General features: G+C 48.2%; 1 protein-coding gene across 2 annotated transcripts in view; it reads right to left on the reverse strand.

Annotated features, from left to right (window-relative positions):
- The window catches only part of SMC4 (structural maintenance of chromosomes 4), a 630,932-nt gene that overhangs the window by 404,676 nt on the left and 206,337 nt on the right, over positions 1-19,919 (reverse strand). For both annotated transcript variants that reach the window (XM_078666858.1, XM_078666857.1), the window contains one exon: positions 8,587-8,772. In XM_078666858.1, coding sequence (XP_078522984.1) covers positions 8,587-8,772 — 186 coding nt within the window. The remainder of the gene's footprint in view (positions 1-8,586; positions 8,773-19,919) is intronic.

Below are 19,919 nucleotides of genomic sequence, written 5' to 3' on the forward strand. Positions count from 1 at the left end.
GAGGAAACTCCTCTTTGGCGAAATGGCAGTTTTCCTGACCTGGCGGCCCTTCCGGGATTTACGGGGTGGGACGAAGTCGGGATTTCTAGACTGGGAGATGTCATGGTCGGGACGTCGCTCAAGTCGTTCCAGGACTTGAGTGCAGAGTATCAGATGCCCCGTACTCAGTTCTTCCATTATTTGCAGTTCTGACATGCCATCGCCCCATACTTGGAGGGCTTGACGTCTCTCCCAGAATTTAGCCCCCTGGAGGCTCGGGTCTTTATGAGAGATATTGAGACCAAAAAAATATTGCGCATATATCAATCCCTGATTATACATTGCTCTTCCAACTTATAGAAGTTGAGGGGGACCTGAGAGGATGATGTTGGTGCGTTGGAAGAGGAGGACTGGAATGAGGCTCTAGCTGGCCCCAGAGGGGCGGCCATTTCTGTCCGCCTTAGGCTGATCCAATTCAAATACTTGCACAGGGTATATTTCACTCGGCGGAGGCTGTGGCAGGCGGGCCTCATTGCGTCCCCAAACTGTACAAGGTGTGGACATGAGGAGGGCACTTTCTTTCACACGGTGTGGAGTTGTGGTAATCTACATAAGTTCTGGAATGGGGTTTGGAATGGCTTAGATGAGGTTCTTGGATGGGTGCTACCCCGCACTCCTCGCTTGGGACTGTTGCATGTATTGGATGGAGTGGGGGGAAACCTATGCAAGAGGCATTTATTGTTACTGGGACTCACAGTTGCCAAACGAGACATAGCACAGGCGTGGAAGGACCCGAGGGCTCCGACAGTGGTAGCGTGGAAGAGGCGGCTAGACTTTTGCATGGGGATGGAGAAGCCCATATTTCTGGCCAGGGGCTGCCCTCGGAAACATTATAAATTCTGGAAGCGCTGGGCTGACTTCAGTGGCATTTGGCTCGAGCCTCCGCCAGATCAGGACCCGATACTGGATGTTTGAGTGCGCTGTGCCGACGGATGTGTGTACACAAATTGCTGACATTGCTTGAAACCGTGCAGGGGGAGGGTTCCGGGAGGGTAGGGGAGTTGGGGGGGCGGGCTGGAGGGAAGGGAGTTAACTGCATTCATTTTATGGTTTTCAATGTTCAAGATTTGATGGATCGCAAAGCACCATGTATGTTTATATAATTGGCAGTTGTCTCTGGGGTATAGAGCTCTGTGATTTCTATGTGATCCATCATTAAAACCGGTTTAAAAAAAAAAAAAAAAAAAAAAGGAGTTGGCAGACCTGAGACTAGCAGGAAAAATAATATAAGTGTGGATGCATTTTTCCATACAAGGTAAGCTGTGGTAGGAGATGAATGTTTCAATGTCTGCTGCAAAGCACATAGCAGTCTTTTATGCTAAACTATAATAGGCATAGTTACATTTGTTTAAGGTATCAAACTTAGAGACTATGAAGAAAACCCTACCCTATACTCTGCTCCACTCGTCTGGATCAGCAAAACCTAGTTCCTGATCCACCACTTCATATGCAGTTTTAACAAAGCCGTCTTTACATACAACATACAAACAACATCTCTAATACGCTTGTAAGTTTTCAGGCTGCAAAATCATCAACAGCAAGATGGAATCATCAAGTCCCAGTGAATATTTGAGCAAAGATGAATAGTCCATATGCATTTGCTATTCTTGAAAGTCCTGGAAAAATACTTCATTTTACATAAGCCATTTTAATAGCAATGCCAAGGAGGGCCTTTAGCTTTCTGAAGGCAAAGTAATCTCTTCAAGAGCAACCCTCTTAAGAGGTTTAAAGGGTAGATTTCCCATCTAAGGAAAGAAGAACTGGTACTTTCTTTACTCATCTTTCTTTCCATTAGTGGAATTCATTATTGAAGTCCACATACAGCACCATGCTGGCATAAAAACAGTACGGTCAAATAATTAGTAAACAAAGTCTACTTTTAAATGTTTTTAGGTTTACAGAAAGCAGAACCTCCGTTCAATTAGTCCTAAAACTTGAGCAGGTTTGCAGTCACCTCCATTTTCGGTTAAGATAAAATGTAATGAATATGCTACTTACCAGTATGCATCTGTTCTTGGCATGTAGGGCTGCTAACATTCATATCTTAGCATTAGATCGCCGCCTAGTGTTGGGTCCGGATGATCGCACATTGTTGTCCTGGAAGAGTCTTCGAAGTATCCTGAGATAGGTGGCTCCTCCCCTGGACTACAGTGCGCATGGGCATCGGCTCCATCCCCAGATTGTTTTTCGCCATTGTGGCAGAAGATGGAGTGAAAAGTGTAAAGGATGTCCATGCTAATGACTGAATACAATAGTACATCTGCAGCTGCGACAGGCACCGGGGAGGAGGGTGGGCGATATGAATGTTAGCAGCCCTACATGCCAAGAACAGATGCATACTGGTAAGTAGCATATTCAGTTCGAGGCATGTGGGCTGCTAAATTCATATCTTAGCATAGAATACATAGCAGTCCCTCCATCAGCGGCGGTTGCCCATGCCAGCTGCAGAAACCTGAAAAAGTGTCTTGAGAACAGCCTGCCCTACAGCAGCTTGCTGCTTGGAATGCACATCAACACAGTAGTGTTTTGTAAAGGTATGTGGTGTAACCCACGTGGCTGCTCTGCAAATGTCCTCTAAAGGAATGTTCCCTAGGAAAGCCATGGATGCCCCCAATTTGCGTGTGGAGTGCGCCCTTGGGGGTATCGTTAAAGTGCGCTTGGCCTTTTGATAACAGATTTGGATGCACTTAACAATCCACCTGGCTATTCCTGCTTTGGAAATAGGGTTGCCTTTGTGTTGTGGTGCGAAGGCAACAAAAAGTTGTGTTGTTTTCCTAAAGGGTTGTGTCCTGTCTATGTAGTACATTAACGCCCTCCGTACATCTAAGGTATGGAGCATTCTTTCCACCAACGTTTGTGGGTTTTGGAAGAATGCCGGCAAGTCAATAGTTTGGTTGAGATGAAACTGTGACACCACCTTCGGAAGGAATTTGGGGTTAGTGCGTAGCACTACCCTATTTGGATGAATTTGAATGAAAGGTTCTTGGATTGTGAGCGCTTGTAGCTCACTAACCCGCCTCAGTGACGTAATAGCTATCAGGAAAGCTACTTTCCACGTTAGGAACTGGAGTTCACACGAGTGCAGTGGCTCAAATGGTGGTCCCATCAGTCTGGTGAGGACCACATTGAGGTTCCACACCGGAGCTGGTGGTGTTCTTGGGGGAATGACTCGTTTCAGACCTTCAAGGAAAGCTTTAATGGCAGGCACCCTGAAGACAGAGAGATGCTGCCTGTTCTGAAGATAAGCTGCTATGGCGGATAGATGTATCCGAATGGAAGTGTACGCTAGATTGCACTTGTAAAGATGCAACAGATAGCAAATGATGTTAGGGATAGATGCATCTAGCGGGTTGATGTCATTGGCTGTACAATAAATGACAAAGCGCTTCCATTTTGCAGCATAGCATGCTCTGGTAGTTGGCCTCCTTGCCTCCTTGATGATGTTCATGCATTCTGGAGGCAGGTTAAGGTATCCAAACTCTAGGACTTCAGGAGCCAGATCGCCAGGTTGAGCTGTTGCGGATCTGGATGCTGAATTTCTCCATGGTTCTGCGTCAAAAGTCTGGGCGTGAGGCGCAGTCTCTGATGCGGCACCACTGAGAGTTCGAGGAACGTGGTGTACCACGCTTGGCGCGCCCACGTTGGAGCAACCAGGATGAGAGTCATCGAGTGCTGCCTTAGCTTTCTTGCCACCAGCGGTATCAGAGGGGCTGGCGGAAAAGCGTACGCAAATTTGCCTGACCAGTTCATCCATATCGCATTCCCCTGCGACTGTGGGTGAGGAAACCTGGCGGCAAAGTGTTGGCATTTTGCGTTTTCTTTTGTGGCAAACAGGTCTATCTCCGGATGACCCCACTGCTGGAAGTACGGGTGGAGTACAGATGGGTGTAACTCCCACTCGTGCATTTGATGGCTGTATCTGCTGAGCAGATCCGCCATCTGATTGTCCTTGCCCGGGAGGTGTTCTGCCATGAGGAAGATGTTCCTCTGAATGGCCCACCGCCACATGCCCTGAGCCAGATGAGACAGCTGTGGCGAGTGGGTGCCCCCCTGCTTTTGAATGTAGTACATCGCGGTCATGTTGTCCGTCCGGACTAACACTACCTTGTTGCACAGATGTACAATGAAGGACTTGAGCGCCATGAAGATTGCCATCAGTTCCAGATAATTGATGTGCATCTTCTGTTGCTGCGTCGTCCATAGTCCCTGCACTGTGCAAGTGAGCAGATGAGCTCCCCATCCCTGGAGAGATGCGTCCGTTGTCAGGATAATCTGTGGCACTGGCTCCTGGAACAGTCGGCCCTTGCAAAGGTTGTGTGGAGTCCACCAATGCAGAGAGTCGTATGCCCGACTGGTAACCAACACTAGGTCTGTTAATTGTCCTTGAGCCTGTGTCCACTGATTTGCTAAGCACTCCTGGAGCGGGCGCATATGTAACCGTGCGTGAGGGACTATGAAGATGCAGGAGGCCATCATGCCTATCAACTGCATGAACACTCTCGCTGGAAGCGAGTGTTGTGGTCTGAATTTCTGGATTAGAGACTGCATGCTGTCTATCCTGACTTGGTTTGGTTGAGCCATGGCCGTCAGGGTATTGATCGTCGCACCTAGAAACTGCCGGACATGTGCCGGCTGAAGATGCGACTTTGGGTAGTTCAACGAGAAACCTAGATTGTGAAGGAGGTGAATGGTAGTCGACATGTCCGCGGCGCACTGTTGTTCCGACTTGGCTTGAACGAGCCAGTCGTCCAGGTAGGGGTAGACATGGATGTTCTGCCTCCTGAGGTGCGCTGCTACTGTCGTCAGACACTTGGTAAACACCCTTGGGGCTGTGGTGACTCCGAAGGGTAGGACCTTGAACTGGTAATGCTTGCCTTGGATAGTGAACCTGAGGTATTTCCTGTGGGACGGGTGTAGTGGAATGTGGAAATAAGCATCCTTGAGATCTAAGGTTGCTAAGAAGTTCCCTTGGTTTAACAAGGGAAGAATCTGTTGCAGTGTAAGCATATGGAAATGTTCTGACAGTATATACAGGTTGAGGGGACGTAGATCTAGAATGGGTCAGAGATCCGTCCTTCTTTGGAATAAGGAAGTACAGGGAATATACCCCTGTGCCTTCCTGTCCCACTGGCACGAGCTCGATTGCGCCTTTTTGCAGCATCGCCACTACTTCCTGCTGCAATAAGTGCAAGTGCTCTGCGGACATAGGCCTTTGCCTTGGTGGAATGTTGGGTGGAGTGGATTTCAACTCTAGACAATAACCGTACTGGACTAGTTGTCGCACCCACCTGTCTGTGGTGATGTTTCTCCAGACGGGCAGGAACTGCTGCAGTCTCCCCCCGACAGGTGTCAAGTGGTCGGGGGGTAGTGACAGAGAGTCACTGTTTGCTTGGGGTAGAGGAGCGGGAGTTGTTGTTCCCTCTGCCGCGTCCTCTGGTGCTGTTTCCTCGGTAACCCCCCTTGTTCTGTTTGGTGTACGAGGATTGTGCTCCACCTCTAGAGAATTGCGATTGTTGACCCATCTGTCCTCTGGTGACTCCACGCGCACCTGAGCGACGAAAATTATTGCCACGAAACTGTTGTGACTGTAGGGCCCCCATTGACTTAGCAGTTTCGGTGTCTTTTTTAATTTTTTCTAGGGTGGTGTCAACATCTGGACCAAACAGTCTATCAGGATTGACTGGCTGATTAAGTATGGTTGTCTGGATATCTGTTTTAAACCCTGATATGCGGAGCCAAGCTTGTCGTCTTAGCATGACGCTAGTGTTGATAGCCCTAGCTGCTGTGTCTGCGGCGTCAAGTGCACACTTGATGGCTGCGTTGGAGATCAGTTTTCCCTCCTCTATAAGCAGTTTGGTGCCCTCTTGAAACTGCGGAGGCAGGTGTTGTATAATCTGCTCTAGGGTGTCGTAATGCGCCCTATTGTAACGTGCTAAGAGTGCTTGTGTATTTGCAATACGCCAAAAATTGGCAGCTTGTGCAGCTACTCTTTTGCCTCCTGCCTCTAGCACCTTGGACTCTTTGTCCGGGGGAGGAGCTTCACCCGTCGTCTGGGAGTTGGCCCGTTTCCTGGCATTTGCGACCACAAGAGTCCAGTGGCAACTGTCCCCGAATGTATGCAGGGTCTGCAGGTGCTGGTCTGTACTTTTCGATACGTGGATTGACCACTCTCGCTCTGGTAGGCTCTTTAAAGATGTCCGCAGCATGCTTGAGGACCCCTTTGAGCATAGGCAGCGTCTTCACTGATCTTTCAGAGACTGAAAAAGTGTCAAAAAGAAAGTCTTCTTCAACTGGGTCAGCATGCATGTCCACATCATGATTAGCAGCTGCCCTCTCAATGAGTGCATGAAAACCTGCAGAGTCCTCTGTTGGGGATGCACGTGCACTGAAAGGCTGTGGGTCTAGCCCCACACTTTGGGTGCCTTGGTCACCAATGTCATCATATGAATCTGGCTGTGCATCTGGTTCATTGATGGGGAAGGTGTATTGGTCATCCTCATCATATCCCTCACCCTCAGAGTGATCTGGTGAGGGTGTAGGGCTCCTCCTTGGAGGAGGCTGGATAGGTTCTATGAGGCTTGAAGCGTCTTGAGGAAGCCTTTTCTTCTTCAGGGGGATGACATAGGAGTCCACTGGCTCTGAAGTGATCCTCCTCTTGTAAAGGGTCAATTTGCCTGTGTCGGCGTCGATAAAACGCTCAGAATCCTCTTTTGAGTCGAGTACCCGACTTGAAAGTGCCCCTGGCGTTGAAGAATCCGACTTCTTTGGCGTCGATTTCGTTGAAAAGGCCTTCGGCGCCTCTTTTGGTGGCAGAAGGAAAAGAAGTTTACTTGCAGGCTTTGCCGGAGTGTGTGGCGATGGCATCGGAGCCGACGTAGCAGCAGCCTTCTCCCTGATTCTCTGTAGTGAAGAGGCGATGAGGGACGCTTCACTTGCAGTGGGCTTTTGCGCCGACGAGGATGGCTTGACTTTCCCCTCGGATCCGACGTCTTGGCCCTTCTGAGTCTTGGACGAAGATGCTGCCGCCGCCGACCCAGAGTCCTTGGACCGATGCGCAGATGTGCCAGCCTTCGATCCGTGTGCTTGTGTCGCCTCCGTGTCCACCACGCGTCCGACTAACGAAGTCCCAGTCGGAACCGGAGCCGTGCCGCTGGCTTTGGCGTGCTTGGACGGTGTCGCAGCGGTTGACCCGTGCCGACCACCCTTCTTAGAGGATCCCTCCTCTGGCGCCGACTTTGACCCTGTGGAATCGACAGATTTCTTCGACTTCTGTGGACCGGAGGCCGACGGAGTCGATGAAGTAGCCGGTGCGGTAGCTTTCATAGGTACGGCCGCCATTTTAGGGACGCTCGAGTCCATAAGTTTCGGTTTCGTTTTCGGGTCGGCCATTTTAGGTGTTGTCGATACCGTAGGTTTCGGTTTCGAAACGTGCTGCGCAGCAAGTGTGTCCGTGGCCGGGCCTGAAGGCGGGGCCGTGGCTTGCGGTACGGGGTCTTGGGTAAGGCCAACAGGCGATCCCGTGACCCGATCGTGATCTTCGTAACCTTCGGGGCATAGCTCGTCCCCTGAGCTATCTTCCGCGGCCCCATAAATCTCTTCGACGTCCCCTACCTCGTCGACGTGTTCAAGGCCTTGACCCACGACTCCGTCGTCGTATGCCGGATCCGCCTCGACCTCCGTCTCGGGCGGGGAGATTTGGAGATGACTCTGGTCCTCCTCTTGGTCGCCGAAAATGTTTTCCGGATCCGGGGCCGCTTGTCTGGCCTCCAGGCGCACCGCGCGCCGAAGCTTGAGAGTCTTCTTAGACCTGAATTGTGCGCAGGCCTTGCACTTTCCGTCGTCATGGTCTGGTGAAAGGCATTTGTTACAGACGGGGTGCAAATCTATATGTGGGTATTTGGACCCACAGAGCGGACAGAACTTAAACGGACTCCGCTCCATGTTGGAAAGTTGCAGTCGTGTCGCGATGAGAAGGCCTCGATGTCCGAAGAGTGAAAAAACTCAGCTGAATCCGACTCCAAGAGACGGAAGAACTCGAGACCGTGCGCAAACAATACCGACGCTATGAAAACAAGGCCTTTTGGCCTTAAAAAGTTAGTTTTTCTCGGTTCCGACAGAGAGAGGTCGAGACCGCATCCGAACCCAATGGCAGAAAAAAACAATCTGGGGATGGAGCCGATGCCCATGCGCACTGTAGTCCAGGGGAGGAGCCACCTATCTCAGGATACTTCGAAGACTCTTCCAGGACAACAATGTGCGATCATCCGGACCCAACACTAGGCGGCGATCTAATGCTAAGATATGAATTTAGCAGCCCACATGCCTCGAACATCTATTATAGCCATTTAGGAGCCAATAATAGGTCTTGAAAAAAGGTTGCTACCAAATAGAACACGAATGACCTTTTGCAAACTGATCAAAAACATTTTTACAATAAATGTTAAATTAACATGAATGCAGACATTTGATGCAAATTGAATATAGTAGAAAAGGATAAAGGTGCAACCCAGGAAGAGAGTAGAGAAATAGTTCTTTAGAAACAATTACCAGCCTTCCATATATTCCAGTAATTTTTCCAGTTTTCTTCTGCTGAATCAGGGCATCCAGAACTTTTCCTCTGCTACGATTTGCCGATAATGAACTTTTGGCTTCCTCAACTTTCTGACGAAGATCTCGAACAGTAGTCCTCAAATTCACTTCCTCTTTCACAAGTTTGTCAAGATCAATCTCTTTCTAAATGAAAACAAATTTAGAAGCAATGAATTTTTAATTACAATGATCATAACGGGCATGTCACTGTACAGTGAACATTTGCTTTTAAAAGCTACTTTGTCATATGCAACTGAATCATTACCAAACATAGAACTAAGAATGCAACCCTTCTACACATCCGGTGGTGCTCATTTCAAGCTTCAACCATCAAAAGGCCATGTCTGAATGAAGAAACTGAGAATTCCTGCCTCTGCACTTATTTTCCCATCCATTTAATTAGCAGGAATAAAATAACCGTAACTGCATAACAAGATTTAGCCCACTTAGAACCTTTTTTCTCCAAACGTCTTGAGTTTCCTCACCGAAATGCGAACTGACTGAAAACCTCTCCCCCCAATTAGTCTGGATTCCGACGGGAGCAAAAAGCATTAGAAATCCCATAACTTCTTAATCATGTGTAATCAAGGCACTATCACCACTTTTGTGCTTTTGAATGTATGTTTGCTGCATTAATGTGCATGGATGACTATTTGGACTTCTGACCTTTTTTGGGGGGGGGGGGGGGGGTTGGGGGTGTAGGAAAGTGCCCCTTTTGCATGGTCAACACACTTTTTGCCTGATATCGGATGCTCTTTGCGTGCACTGGGACCGTGCCAATGAAGCTCCCAAGGAGTGTTCTTTCCCAAAACTGTACCTTTGTTTCCACAACTGGCACACCTCAGACTCGCCTGTAAGTAAGTCCATGTAAAAGGTACCAGTGGCAGAGAGGGCCTTGTGACCAGAGGGTCTCCAAGGGCTGCAAATGTATTGTGCAACCCTCAAGGACACCTCACCAAACACACACAATGCCACTGCAGAATGTGTTTTGGTGCAGAGAAAACGTAAGTCTGCATGGCACACATCGCTGTGTGCCATGCCCACCAACCACTGCCTGTGGCATAGGTAAGTCATCCAACTAGCAAGCCTCACAGCCCTAAAGCAGGGTGTACTTTAACACAGGTGATGTGCAATGTGCCCCTACTGTGTGTCATTCACCAACATTGTATGTGCAGTGGAGCCATAATGCATACATGAGCTGTGAGTTGGTCATCAGGAACTTCACAGCTCCATAATGGCTTTACAGAATGCTAAAGAGTTTGGTGTCAAACTCCTCAGCATAATAAATCCACACTGATGTCAGCGTTGGATTTATTACAAAATGCACTCAGAGGGCATCTTACAGATGCCCCCTGAAAAACTATCAACTCCTTCATGTTATGCGGATTGATCTGTACCAGCCTGCCACACAAACATGCTTCTAAACCTCTGAGGTGGAGCCTTTGTGCTCTTGTTCAGCCAGCCTCCGGTCCCGAGCCTGCAGCCTCTTTGTGGGACCGAGATACCCCATTGAGAAGCATTGGGGAACCCAATACGGGTTTTGCACCCTGCCCCCAGCTGCCCCTGTGCCACAGGTGATTTAACTTTGGTGCTACCATCTAGGACTCCCTGTGCTGAAGCTGCAGGTACTTAACTGCAAACCTTGCCTATTTGAGGTACCCCCAGTCTCCATGGACTAACATTGGGTCCAGTGATCTCTGTACCCAGCCTCCCCAGTGCCGCTGGTGGTGCAGTAATTACCTTGAACTGACCCTTGCCTAGTGTTAGTTCAAACCCCTGAATACTGGAATTGTAAATCAATTATTTGCCTGCTAATGCTTAACACGATTTTCCTTTCATTTTATCCATTGCATACAATAGTCTGTCTATTGCAAAGTTCTACTGTTCTAAACTGAAAAAACTAAAGTTTTTCTACTACTATAAAACATTGTTGAATGACTTTCAATACTATAATTTTAGTCCCGGTATCATCTCCCAAGCACAAGCTAACAGCAGTACCATTGATACCATCTCCAAACTAGCTAAAACTGATGAACTGTCCGATCAAGGGCCTTGCGTGTCAACCACTCCCCATGAAATCACTGTTGTCTCGGATATACCAGAATCAGACTCACCCCCTGCAAATAAAAGCAAACAAAGTCCAGCACTAAGGAGGCCAAGTCCATTAAAAACAGCCCAAAAAAAGGGAAAGCCTAGTAAAACTGCGGGGATTGCTTTAGGAACCCAAGCATGTGGACTTAAAGAACGATAAACAGACCATAGATACCCTATTAAAAAAAAATGCATGGGAAGATCGACTGTATTGAGAGGCGGGTCCGGTTACAAATAAAAACTGTGAAAAACAACATTGCAAAGTTATTGGTAAATGCCCTCCAATTGTCAAGTGTATCAAATACGCCATTGAAAGTAAATGAACAAAACAGATGTGATACACAAGTTGGGCCCAAAAGGAAAATGCTACTTACTAGTATGCATCTGTTCTTGGCATGTAGAGCTGCAGAGTTGCACAATGTGCATAGATCGCCACCTAGTGTTGGGCCCAGATGTTTGCAGATTGTTGTTGTCCTGAAAAGTTATTTGGAAGTCACGAGATAGGTGACTCCTCCTTTGGACCACATTGCGCATGTGCATCGGCTCCATCCCAAGATTGTTTTTCACCATTAGGGAAATGATGGAGCTTTGCAAGAAAAGGTAGGATGCCCATGTAATTTGCATCTAATTAAGATAATACTGGAACATGACAATGTTAGCCGGGAGACGGGTGGGCGTGTGCAACTCTGCAGCTCTACATGCCGAGAACAGATGCATACTGGTAAGTAGCATTTTCTGTTTGAGGCATATGAGTTGCAGATTGCACACTGTGAATAGATTGTATAGCAGTACCCATCCCTAGCGGCGACCACCCCTATCTGTTGCAGTAGTTTGGAATAATGTTTTGAGAACAGCCTGGCCCACATTAGCTTGTTGCTTGGTTTGCACATCTACACAATAGTGTTTTGTGAATGTGTGCGGTGTAGACCATGTAGCTGTTCTGGAGAGGTCATCTACAGGAATGTTCCCTAAAAATGCCATTGAAGCCCCTATTTTTCTTGTAGAGTGGGCTTTAGGAGGAACAGATAACGTACGTTTAGCTTTGGGGTAACAAATCTGTATGCATTTGACAATCCATCTAGCTATCCTAGATTTTGAAATGGGATTACCTTTGTGTGGTGGTGAGAAAGACACAAAAAATTGTTTTGTCTTACGAAAGGGTTGTGTCCTCTATGTAGTATAGCAATGCTCTTTTGACATCTAATGTGTGTAGAGCTCTTTCTGGTACTGGCTGTGGTTGCGAGAAGAAACCAGGCAGTTCCACAGATTGATTGAGATGGAAGGGAGAAATGAATTTGGGTAAGAATTTTGGATTGGTTTGCAGAACTACCTTATTGTGATGCATATGCAGAAAGGGTTATTGAATGGTTAGTGCTTGTAGTTCACTAACTCTCCACAGAGGTAATAGCTACTAGGAACGCAACTTTCCATGTTAAAGATTGTAGTTCACATGTGTGTAAGGGTTCGAAGGGAGGCCCCATTAACCGTGTGAGAATAACGTTTAAATTCCACACAGGTGAAGGTGGTACCCTTGGGGGAATTATTCTTTTAAGGCCTTCCATAAAGGCTTTAATGGCAGGCACTCTGAATAGAGATAGATGTTGTCTGTTTTGCAGATATGTTGCTATTGCAGCAAAATGTAGTCTAATAGACGTATAGGCTAAGTTGCATCTTTGGAGATGCAGTAAGTATCCTATGATGTGTTGAATAGACACATCATACAGATAATATTGTTGTGACAATGTATTACAAATCATTTCCACTTGGCTGCATAACATGCCCTAGTGGTTGGACGTTTAGCTTCTTTTATGACATTCATGCAGTTTGGAGGAAGGTTCAAATATCCAAATTCTAGGATTTCAGGAGCCAGACTGCAAGGATGAGCTGAGCCCGGGTGTCTGATCTCTCCATGGTTCTGCGTTAAGAGGTGTGGAGACAGGTGTAATTTTTGGTGCGGTACTACCGACAGTTGTAGCAGTGTGGTGTACCACGGCTGTCTGGCCCACGTTAGAGCAACTAGGATGAGGGTCAGAGAATGCTGATGTAGTTTGCGTACTACCAGTGGCATGAGTGGTAGAGGTGGAAAAGCGTACGCAAATCTGTTTGACCAGTTCATCCAGATCGTATTGCCTTTGGACAGTGGGTGTGGATATCTGGCGGCGAAGCTTGGGCATTTGACGTTTTCGTGGGAGGGAAATAGGTCTATCTGAGGTTGTCCCCACATCTGAAAGAAGGGCTGAAGAAGTTGCATATGAAGTTCCCACTCGTGGGTCTGTTGTGTTTGTCGACTTAACAGATCTGCTATGGTATTTTGTACTCTTGGAACATGCTGGGCTAGAAGGAATATGTTTTGAGGTATAGCCCACTGCTATATGTCCTGTGCTAGTTGATAGTTGCAGGGAGTGTGCGTCTCCCTGCTTCTGTATGTAATACATGGCTGTCATGTTGTCTGTACGGACTAACACAGCTTTGTTTGATACCTGCTCTTGGAAAGCTTTTTGAGCTAGGAATATTGTTAGTAACTCCAGATGATTTATGTGGAGTAACTTTTGTTGCGGTGTCCACCCGCCTTGCATGGTGTGTTGCAGTAGGTGGGCTCCCCAGCCGGAGAGCGATGCGTCCGCATTTAAGATTATCTGAGGAGCTGGCTCTAGGAACGGTTGTCCCTTGGAAAGGTTTTTGGTGTTCCACCACTGCAGAGAGCGATGAGTCAGACCGTCTACCGACACTAGTTCTGTTAATTGAACTTGAGCCTGGTTCCACTGACGTGATAAGCATTTTTGTAGCGGACGCTTTTGAAGTCTTGCATGGGGCACTATGAAAATGCAAGAGACCATCATCCCTATGAGTTGCATGAACACTCTTGCTGGAAGGGAGTGTTGTAGCTGAAACCTTGTTAGGAGAGTTTGCATGCTGGCTATCCTTGCTGGAGTGGGATAGGCAAGCGCTTTTGAAGGGTTTATTGTGGCACCGAGGTACTGTTGTACTTTGGATGGTTGTAGATGGGACTTGGCGTGGTTTATTGTGAACCCCAAGTCATGAAGCAGTTGTATTGTGGCATCAGTGTGTTCCACGCATTGGTTGTATAAGCTGGCTTTTATGAGCAAGTTGTCGAGGTACGGGAAGACATGGATGTGTTGTCTTCATAAATGCGCTGCCACCACTGCTAAGCACTAGGTGAATACTCTTGGTGCTGTTGTGACTCCGAATGGGAGTACTTTGAATTGATAGTGCTGTCCGTCTATTACAAATCTGAGATACTTCCTGTGAGCCTGGTGAATGGGAATGTGGAAGTATGCGTCCTTGAGATCTAAAGTAGCAAGGAAGTCGTTTTGCGACAGAAGCGGAAGGACTTGTTGCAGTGTGACCATGTGAAAATGGTCTGACTATGTATATGTTTAGCGGTCTGAGGTCTAGAATAGGCCTTAGAGCCATCCTTTTTTGGAATCAGAAAATAGAGAGTAAACCCCTTTGTTTTGTTGGTGCAGAGGAACTGGTTCTATTGCACTTTTTGTATTAGGGATTCTACTTCTTGCTTTAACAGTGCTAGATGTTCTTGTGACATTGGACGCTATTTTGGGGGGGGGGGGGGGGGGGGAGGTATAGATGTTCGTTCTAGACAGTAACCTGATTGAATAATTTGTCGCACCCACCTGTTTGATGTGATGTTGGTCGAGGCAGGAAGGCATTGTTGCAGTCTTCCCCCCACAGGAGTGGAATGTTGGGGGGGGGGGGTCATTGGGTAGGGGTAGAGGCAGAGCCGGAGTTGTTGGTTTTGCCTCTGTTGTGATTACCCCTGTAACCCCCTCTTTGGTAGCCCTTAGTGAATGTGGATTTGTTAGGGGTTTTGTAAGAGGTGGAGGGACTTTCGGAGGATTAGCCTCTAGTATTGCCTCTGTATGATGAGCGAGGAAAAGAACGCCTGGGAGCTTGCTGTTGCAAGGCTCCCTTAGATTTTGCTGTATCGGTGTTTTTTTCATATTTTCTAAAGACACGTCAACATTTGGGCCGAATAAATGTGTCATCAAATGGCGGATTAAGGATGGAGTTTTGTGCCTCCGGTTTAAAACCTGAGATACGTAGCCAAGCATGTCTACGTAGGAGGGTGCTGGTATTAATTGCTCTTGAGGTGGTATCTGCCGCATATAGAGCACAGCGAATGGAAGTGTTATTTATTTATTTATTTATTCAAAGTTTTATATAGCGCGAACAGGATCCTTACAGATATCAGAGCGCTTCACAAAGACAGGGTAGGGGCAGTAGAGATAATGGGAACAGTATAATAGTCAATAACATGGATAATAAAAACAAATAAAACCAATCCAAATACAATCAATTAAGGAAGTAATATAGGACAGCACAAGTCATTGATCCCACTACAGAGGTGTTTAGGAGGATCAGTAAACCAACGTGTATCCGGTCTTGGTCGGTAGTAAGAGAGTAGCGTAGTAATGCCCCCAACAAGTAGCGTATAGTGCCAAGGGATAGGGTGAGCAGTGACATGAACCAATGCAGAGTCTCTGAACCAACCTCTATAACGATCAGGAGATCCTGGCCAGAAGGATTGTTTTCACCTCTTTCTTGAAGAGTGCAGTGGAGGAGATCAGCCTTGTTTCAGGCGGGAGCGCATTCCAGATCCTGGGTGCCATTCCTGAGAAGGAGCGCTTGTAAGTTTTCACTTTCCGGAATCTACGAGGTTTCAGGAGTAGATTTTTTGTACTCCTATTGGATCTCGAACCTCCTGATATAGACAGCTTTTGGGCGAGGTAGTTGGGTGCCTTGTGGTGTACGGCCGCGTGTGTCATCACTGCAATTTTTAGCTGTATTCTGGCTTCAAAAGGCAGCCATTTTAGAGACTTTAAGTCTGGGGATATGTGCGAATGCTTTCTAGATCCAGTAATGAGTCTCGCGGCAGCGTTCAGGGAGGCTCTTAAGGGTGCTGTTGTGGATAGCGGGAGACCGCTGAGGGCCGCAATTCCATAGTCTATTCGAGGGATGACTAAAGCCTGTACAGCCGTTTGGAAGTCTTTGGCCGGGAGGAAAGGTTTAATTTTCCTCAGCGTGTTAATTTGGAAATGAGCTGCTTTTGTGGCATTGCTGACGTGCTGCTGCATGTTGAGCCTGGCGTCGAGTGTGATGCCTAGGGATTTCGCCGAGTCCACGATGGTAGGTTGGACATTGAGTGCTGTTAGGTTGTTGAGCCAGGTCTGGGTGGTGGAGATTTTCGCCGGAGGTGAGATGAGTAGGAACTCAGTTTTCAGGGCATTTAGTTTGAGGTGATTAACGGCCAGCCAGGATTGGGTGTTGATAAGCGTGGAGTTCAGATGTTTGATATCTTCCGGGGATTGTAACTTTAGATAGAGTTGTGTGTCATCAGCGTACATATGAAATTGAACATTGGATGCTTGAAGCAAGGTGGCGAGCGGTTCCATAACGAGGTTGAACAGTGTGGGGGAGAGGGAGGATCCTTGTGGGACACCTAGATCTGCAGGCACAGGTGTAGATAGCACATTGTCGATCTTGAACCTCTGAGACCGGTTGTGAAGGAAGGACGAAAACCACTTGAGAACAGTTCCCGATAGCCCCATTCTAGTACTTAGCAGCTCCAGCAAATTCTCATGCTTGACCGTGTCAAATGCTGAGGAGAGGTCAAGAAGGATGAGGAGGCAGGACTCATTGCGGTCCAGAATTTGGAGGGCATCATCAATTATGTGTGTCATTGCTGTTTCCGTGCTATGTTTCGCTCTGAAGCCTGATTGATGAGGGTTGAGGAGGTCAAATTGATCAATGTGTTTTGTTAGTTGGAGTTGGACACATTTCTCCAGCAGTTTGGCCAGGGTGGGGATATTGGTGATGGGCCGATAGTTGTTTAGGTCAGCCGGATCAGCTGTAGGTTTCTTGAGTATAGGCGTGACTTGCCCCACCTTAAGGGAGTCTGGAATGTGGCCTTGTTGCAGAGAGCTGTTGATGATCTTGGTCCAGAGAGGGAGGAGCAAGGGGATAAAGTCTTTTACAGCATTAGCAGGTAGAGGGTCTGAGAGGTGATTAGAGGGCTTCAAGGTGTAGAGCAGTTTGTGAATTGCTTCTTCCGAGTAGGTATCGAAGTGCTGCCAGGAGGCCTTGTTTTTAGGTTGAGTGTCTGCCATTCTGGTGTGGTTGGGGTATCTGCTTACATCCAAGATGAGGTCATTTCTTATGTTGTCAGTCTTTAGTTTAAAGAAAGCAGAGAAGGCTTCACAGTGTGGGGTGTCATTTGTTGTGCTGTTTGATTGAGTGGGTTGTGCCTTTGTTTGAGTCTTGATAAGCTCGAACAGCTTTCTTGGCCTGTTCTTCGCTTGGTCCAACTGGCGGCTGAAGAAATCCGACTTTGTGCGCTTTATTTTCCTAAAGTAGGCATTTCTCTTGTTCTTAAGCTTTCTGAGATGCAGTGCTGAGGGATCCGATCTCCAGGTGCGCTCTGCCATTCGCATATTACGCCTTTCGTCATTGAGACTATCATCATACCAGGGGTTAGACATTTTGGTGGAGACTCTCTTCAGTTGCAGAGGGGCGACTTCATTGACTATTGTATTCATAGAGTCAAGGTAGTGGTCAGTCAGTGATTGAACATCTGAGGCCCCTGAAGGGGGAAGGAGGAGGTTGCCGATGTGGGGAGGTAGGGTAGAGGGGTTGAGATTCTTCAAATCCCTTTTCCATGTTTTGGTTTTGATTGGTTGAGTAGGGTTAGGTTTAACTTTTTCGTTGATAAAGAAGGTGATAATGTGGTGATCTGACCAATCGCAGGGTAGAATCGCCTCTAGTTGAATAGCGTTCTCTTTGGCAATGATGAGATCGAGTATCGCGCCTTTGTCGTGTGTTGGTTTATCGCATAGTTGGGTGAGGTCAAGCGCATTGAGGAAAGTTTTTAGACTATTCACCACGGTATCTTTCTGATCGTTCCAGTGGAGATTGAAGTCACCCAGGTAGACTTGAGAGGTCTGCCGACCGGCATTGGAGGTGATCAGGTCCATGAATTGTTGGGTGAATATGAGATTGTCACCAGGCGGGTGATAGATGAGATGTAAGGCACAGACTTGTTTGCCCTCACTGGTGATGTCGAGGCAGAGTAGTTCACAGGAGGAAAGGGGGGGGGAGGTGACTTGAGTAACGGAGAGATTGCTCCTAAAAATGCATGCAATTCCCCCGCCCATCTTGCCAGGAGACCTGTCCAGCCTAATGATGTGATAGTTGGGGGGGACTAGTATGTCCATAATCGGGGTAGAGGCTTCAGTGAGCCACGTTTCTGTTAGAATGGCTAAGTCCAGATCCCTTTCTGAGACGAGATCCGCGATGTCGGAGGAATGTCTCTGGGCCGATCTGCAGTTTAATAGGATGCATTTGAGTTTGGGAGAGAGAAGGGTGGACGAGCTTTCTAGTGTGAGGGGAACTTTTCTGAGGTTGTTAGGGACGGAGCCTCTGTTGTTGAGTGTTGGGAGCCTTAGAGGGTTTGTAAGAATTGTGGGTATGGGGATGTGTGAGTTGGAAAAGTCTTTTACCGGACCTGGGCCATAAGAGCGCAGGAGAGAGCATAGGTCGCGGTCCGACAAGGGGTTGAGAACACGACGGGGGCGGCGGGAATTATTGCGAACGGGGATAGTAGTCCATTGATGGTGTCGTCGAGGGCGAGGGTATGTAGGGAGGGTGCGTCGTTTGTAGGGTAGTGGGATGGTGGGAGGTAGACTGGGCTGTGAGGAGAGAAGGTCTTTGATTGTGTGGATGTCTTTTTTGATTTGTAAGATTTCCTCTTTGACTTGTTGGAGGGTGGATAAAGTCAAGTCAGGAGGGACATTGGGGAGGGCGTTGGTGGAGAGAGCCGTTGGTGAGTGGTTGAGTAGTGTGCTGGGGAGCAGGCAGGGTATCAGGGGGGGGGGGTATACTAGCGTTGTTGCGGGGTTCCGCGGTGCTACTGAGTGGGATGGTATTCACGGTGTGACCGTGTTTGTGGGCGAGGGGTGTGGGTGATGTAGGTGAGACAGGCGGTGGGTGGGAATCATAGGTAGTGACTTCAGTGGGAGACGGTGCCGGTGAGTAGAAGAGTGAGTGAAGGCTGAGGACAGTGGGGGAGACCGGAGGGTAGTGAGGGCTGAGAATAGGAGGTGGGAGAGCGGGGGATGCTAAGGTAAGGGAGGAGGTATGTTCAGTATCTTTTGTTGGGAGGGAGATAGAGTTGTGAGTGGGAGTGGGGAGGGAGCAGGGAAGGGAGAGGTGTCTGCCGCGGGGGGGATGGGTGGATAAACTCCGAGTGATGGTGTGTGCAGATGTAGGCGTGTTGTGAGTGGGAGTTGTTGTGTCAGGTGTGAGAGACTCGTGGGTGGGAGTAGGGAGGGAGATGGGGAGGGGGAGGTGTCTGTCATGGGGGGGATGGGAGGGGGGGGTGGATAAACTTTGGGCGGTGGCTTGTTCAGATGGTGGTGTGTTGTGGGCGGGGGATGTTCTGTCCGGGGGGGGAGGGATGGAGGGGGAATGGGTGGGGATAAGAAGGGTCATGTTAGAGGGGCTGCTAGTATGTGCGGTGGCGTTATTTGTGACTGTCCAAGGGGAGTGGTGGGCGTTAGCAGCAGGTGGGCCATTTACTGGGGTGTTAGGGGTAGAGGTGTAGTAGGTGGTGGCTGCGACGTCCGGGGTGGAAGTGCTGGCGGAGTTCTGAGTGGGGGTCCGCAGCTTGGAGAGGTGCTCTTTGAACTTGGGGAACAGGTTGTCTAGTAGTTCCAGATTCTTGTCCGTGGATTGGATTAGGACAATCCCGGTATTGTATATAGTAATGGTAGACCTGCCAGGGAAGAGGTGGGAAGGTGTGATGGTGAGAGTTAGGCCATGAGCTGTTTTCCTGGTGGTGGAGACTGTGAGTAGGGATAGGAAAGTTTTTCTCCATTGGGCTCTGCGTGAGGTGTGGAAGATAATGTCAGTGTTCAGGGCTCCATCGCCCGGTGAGAAGTAAGTGTCGGCAAAGGGTGTTTCAGGGTGCGCCCTCAAGAAGTTGTGTTTAAAACGTTTAGTGGCATTTTTGGAGAGCGGAGTGGAGGGGTAGTTAATTCTAAACGTGTGCTTGCCGTTAAGCTCCATATTAGAGAGGTTGTGGTGTTAGGAGTAGGAGATAGGACGATAGTACAAGCTGTCAGCCGCTAGTTACAGGGCCAAGGAAGACACTAGTGAGTGTCGCT

The sequence above is a fragment of the Lissotriton helveticus genome, chromosome 11, assembly GCF_964261635.1.
Source record: "Lissotriton helveticus chromosome 11, aLisHel1.1, whole genome shotgun sequence".
In the NCBI taxonomy this organism is placed as follows: Eukaryota; Metazoa; Chordata; class Amphibia; order Caudata; family Salamandridae; genus Lissotriton; species Lissotriton helveticus.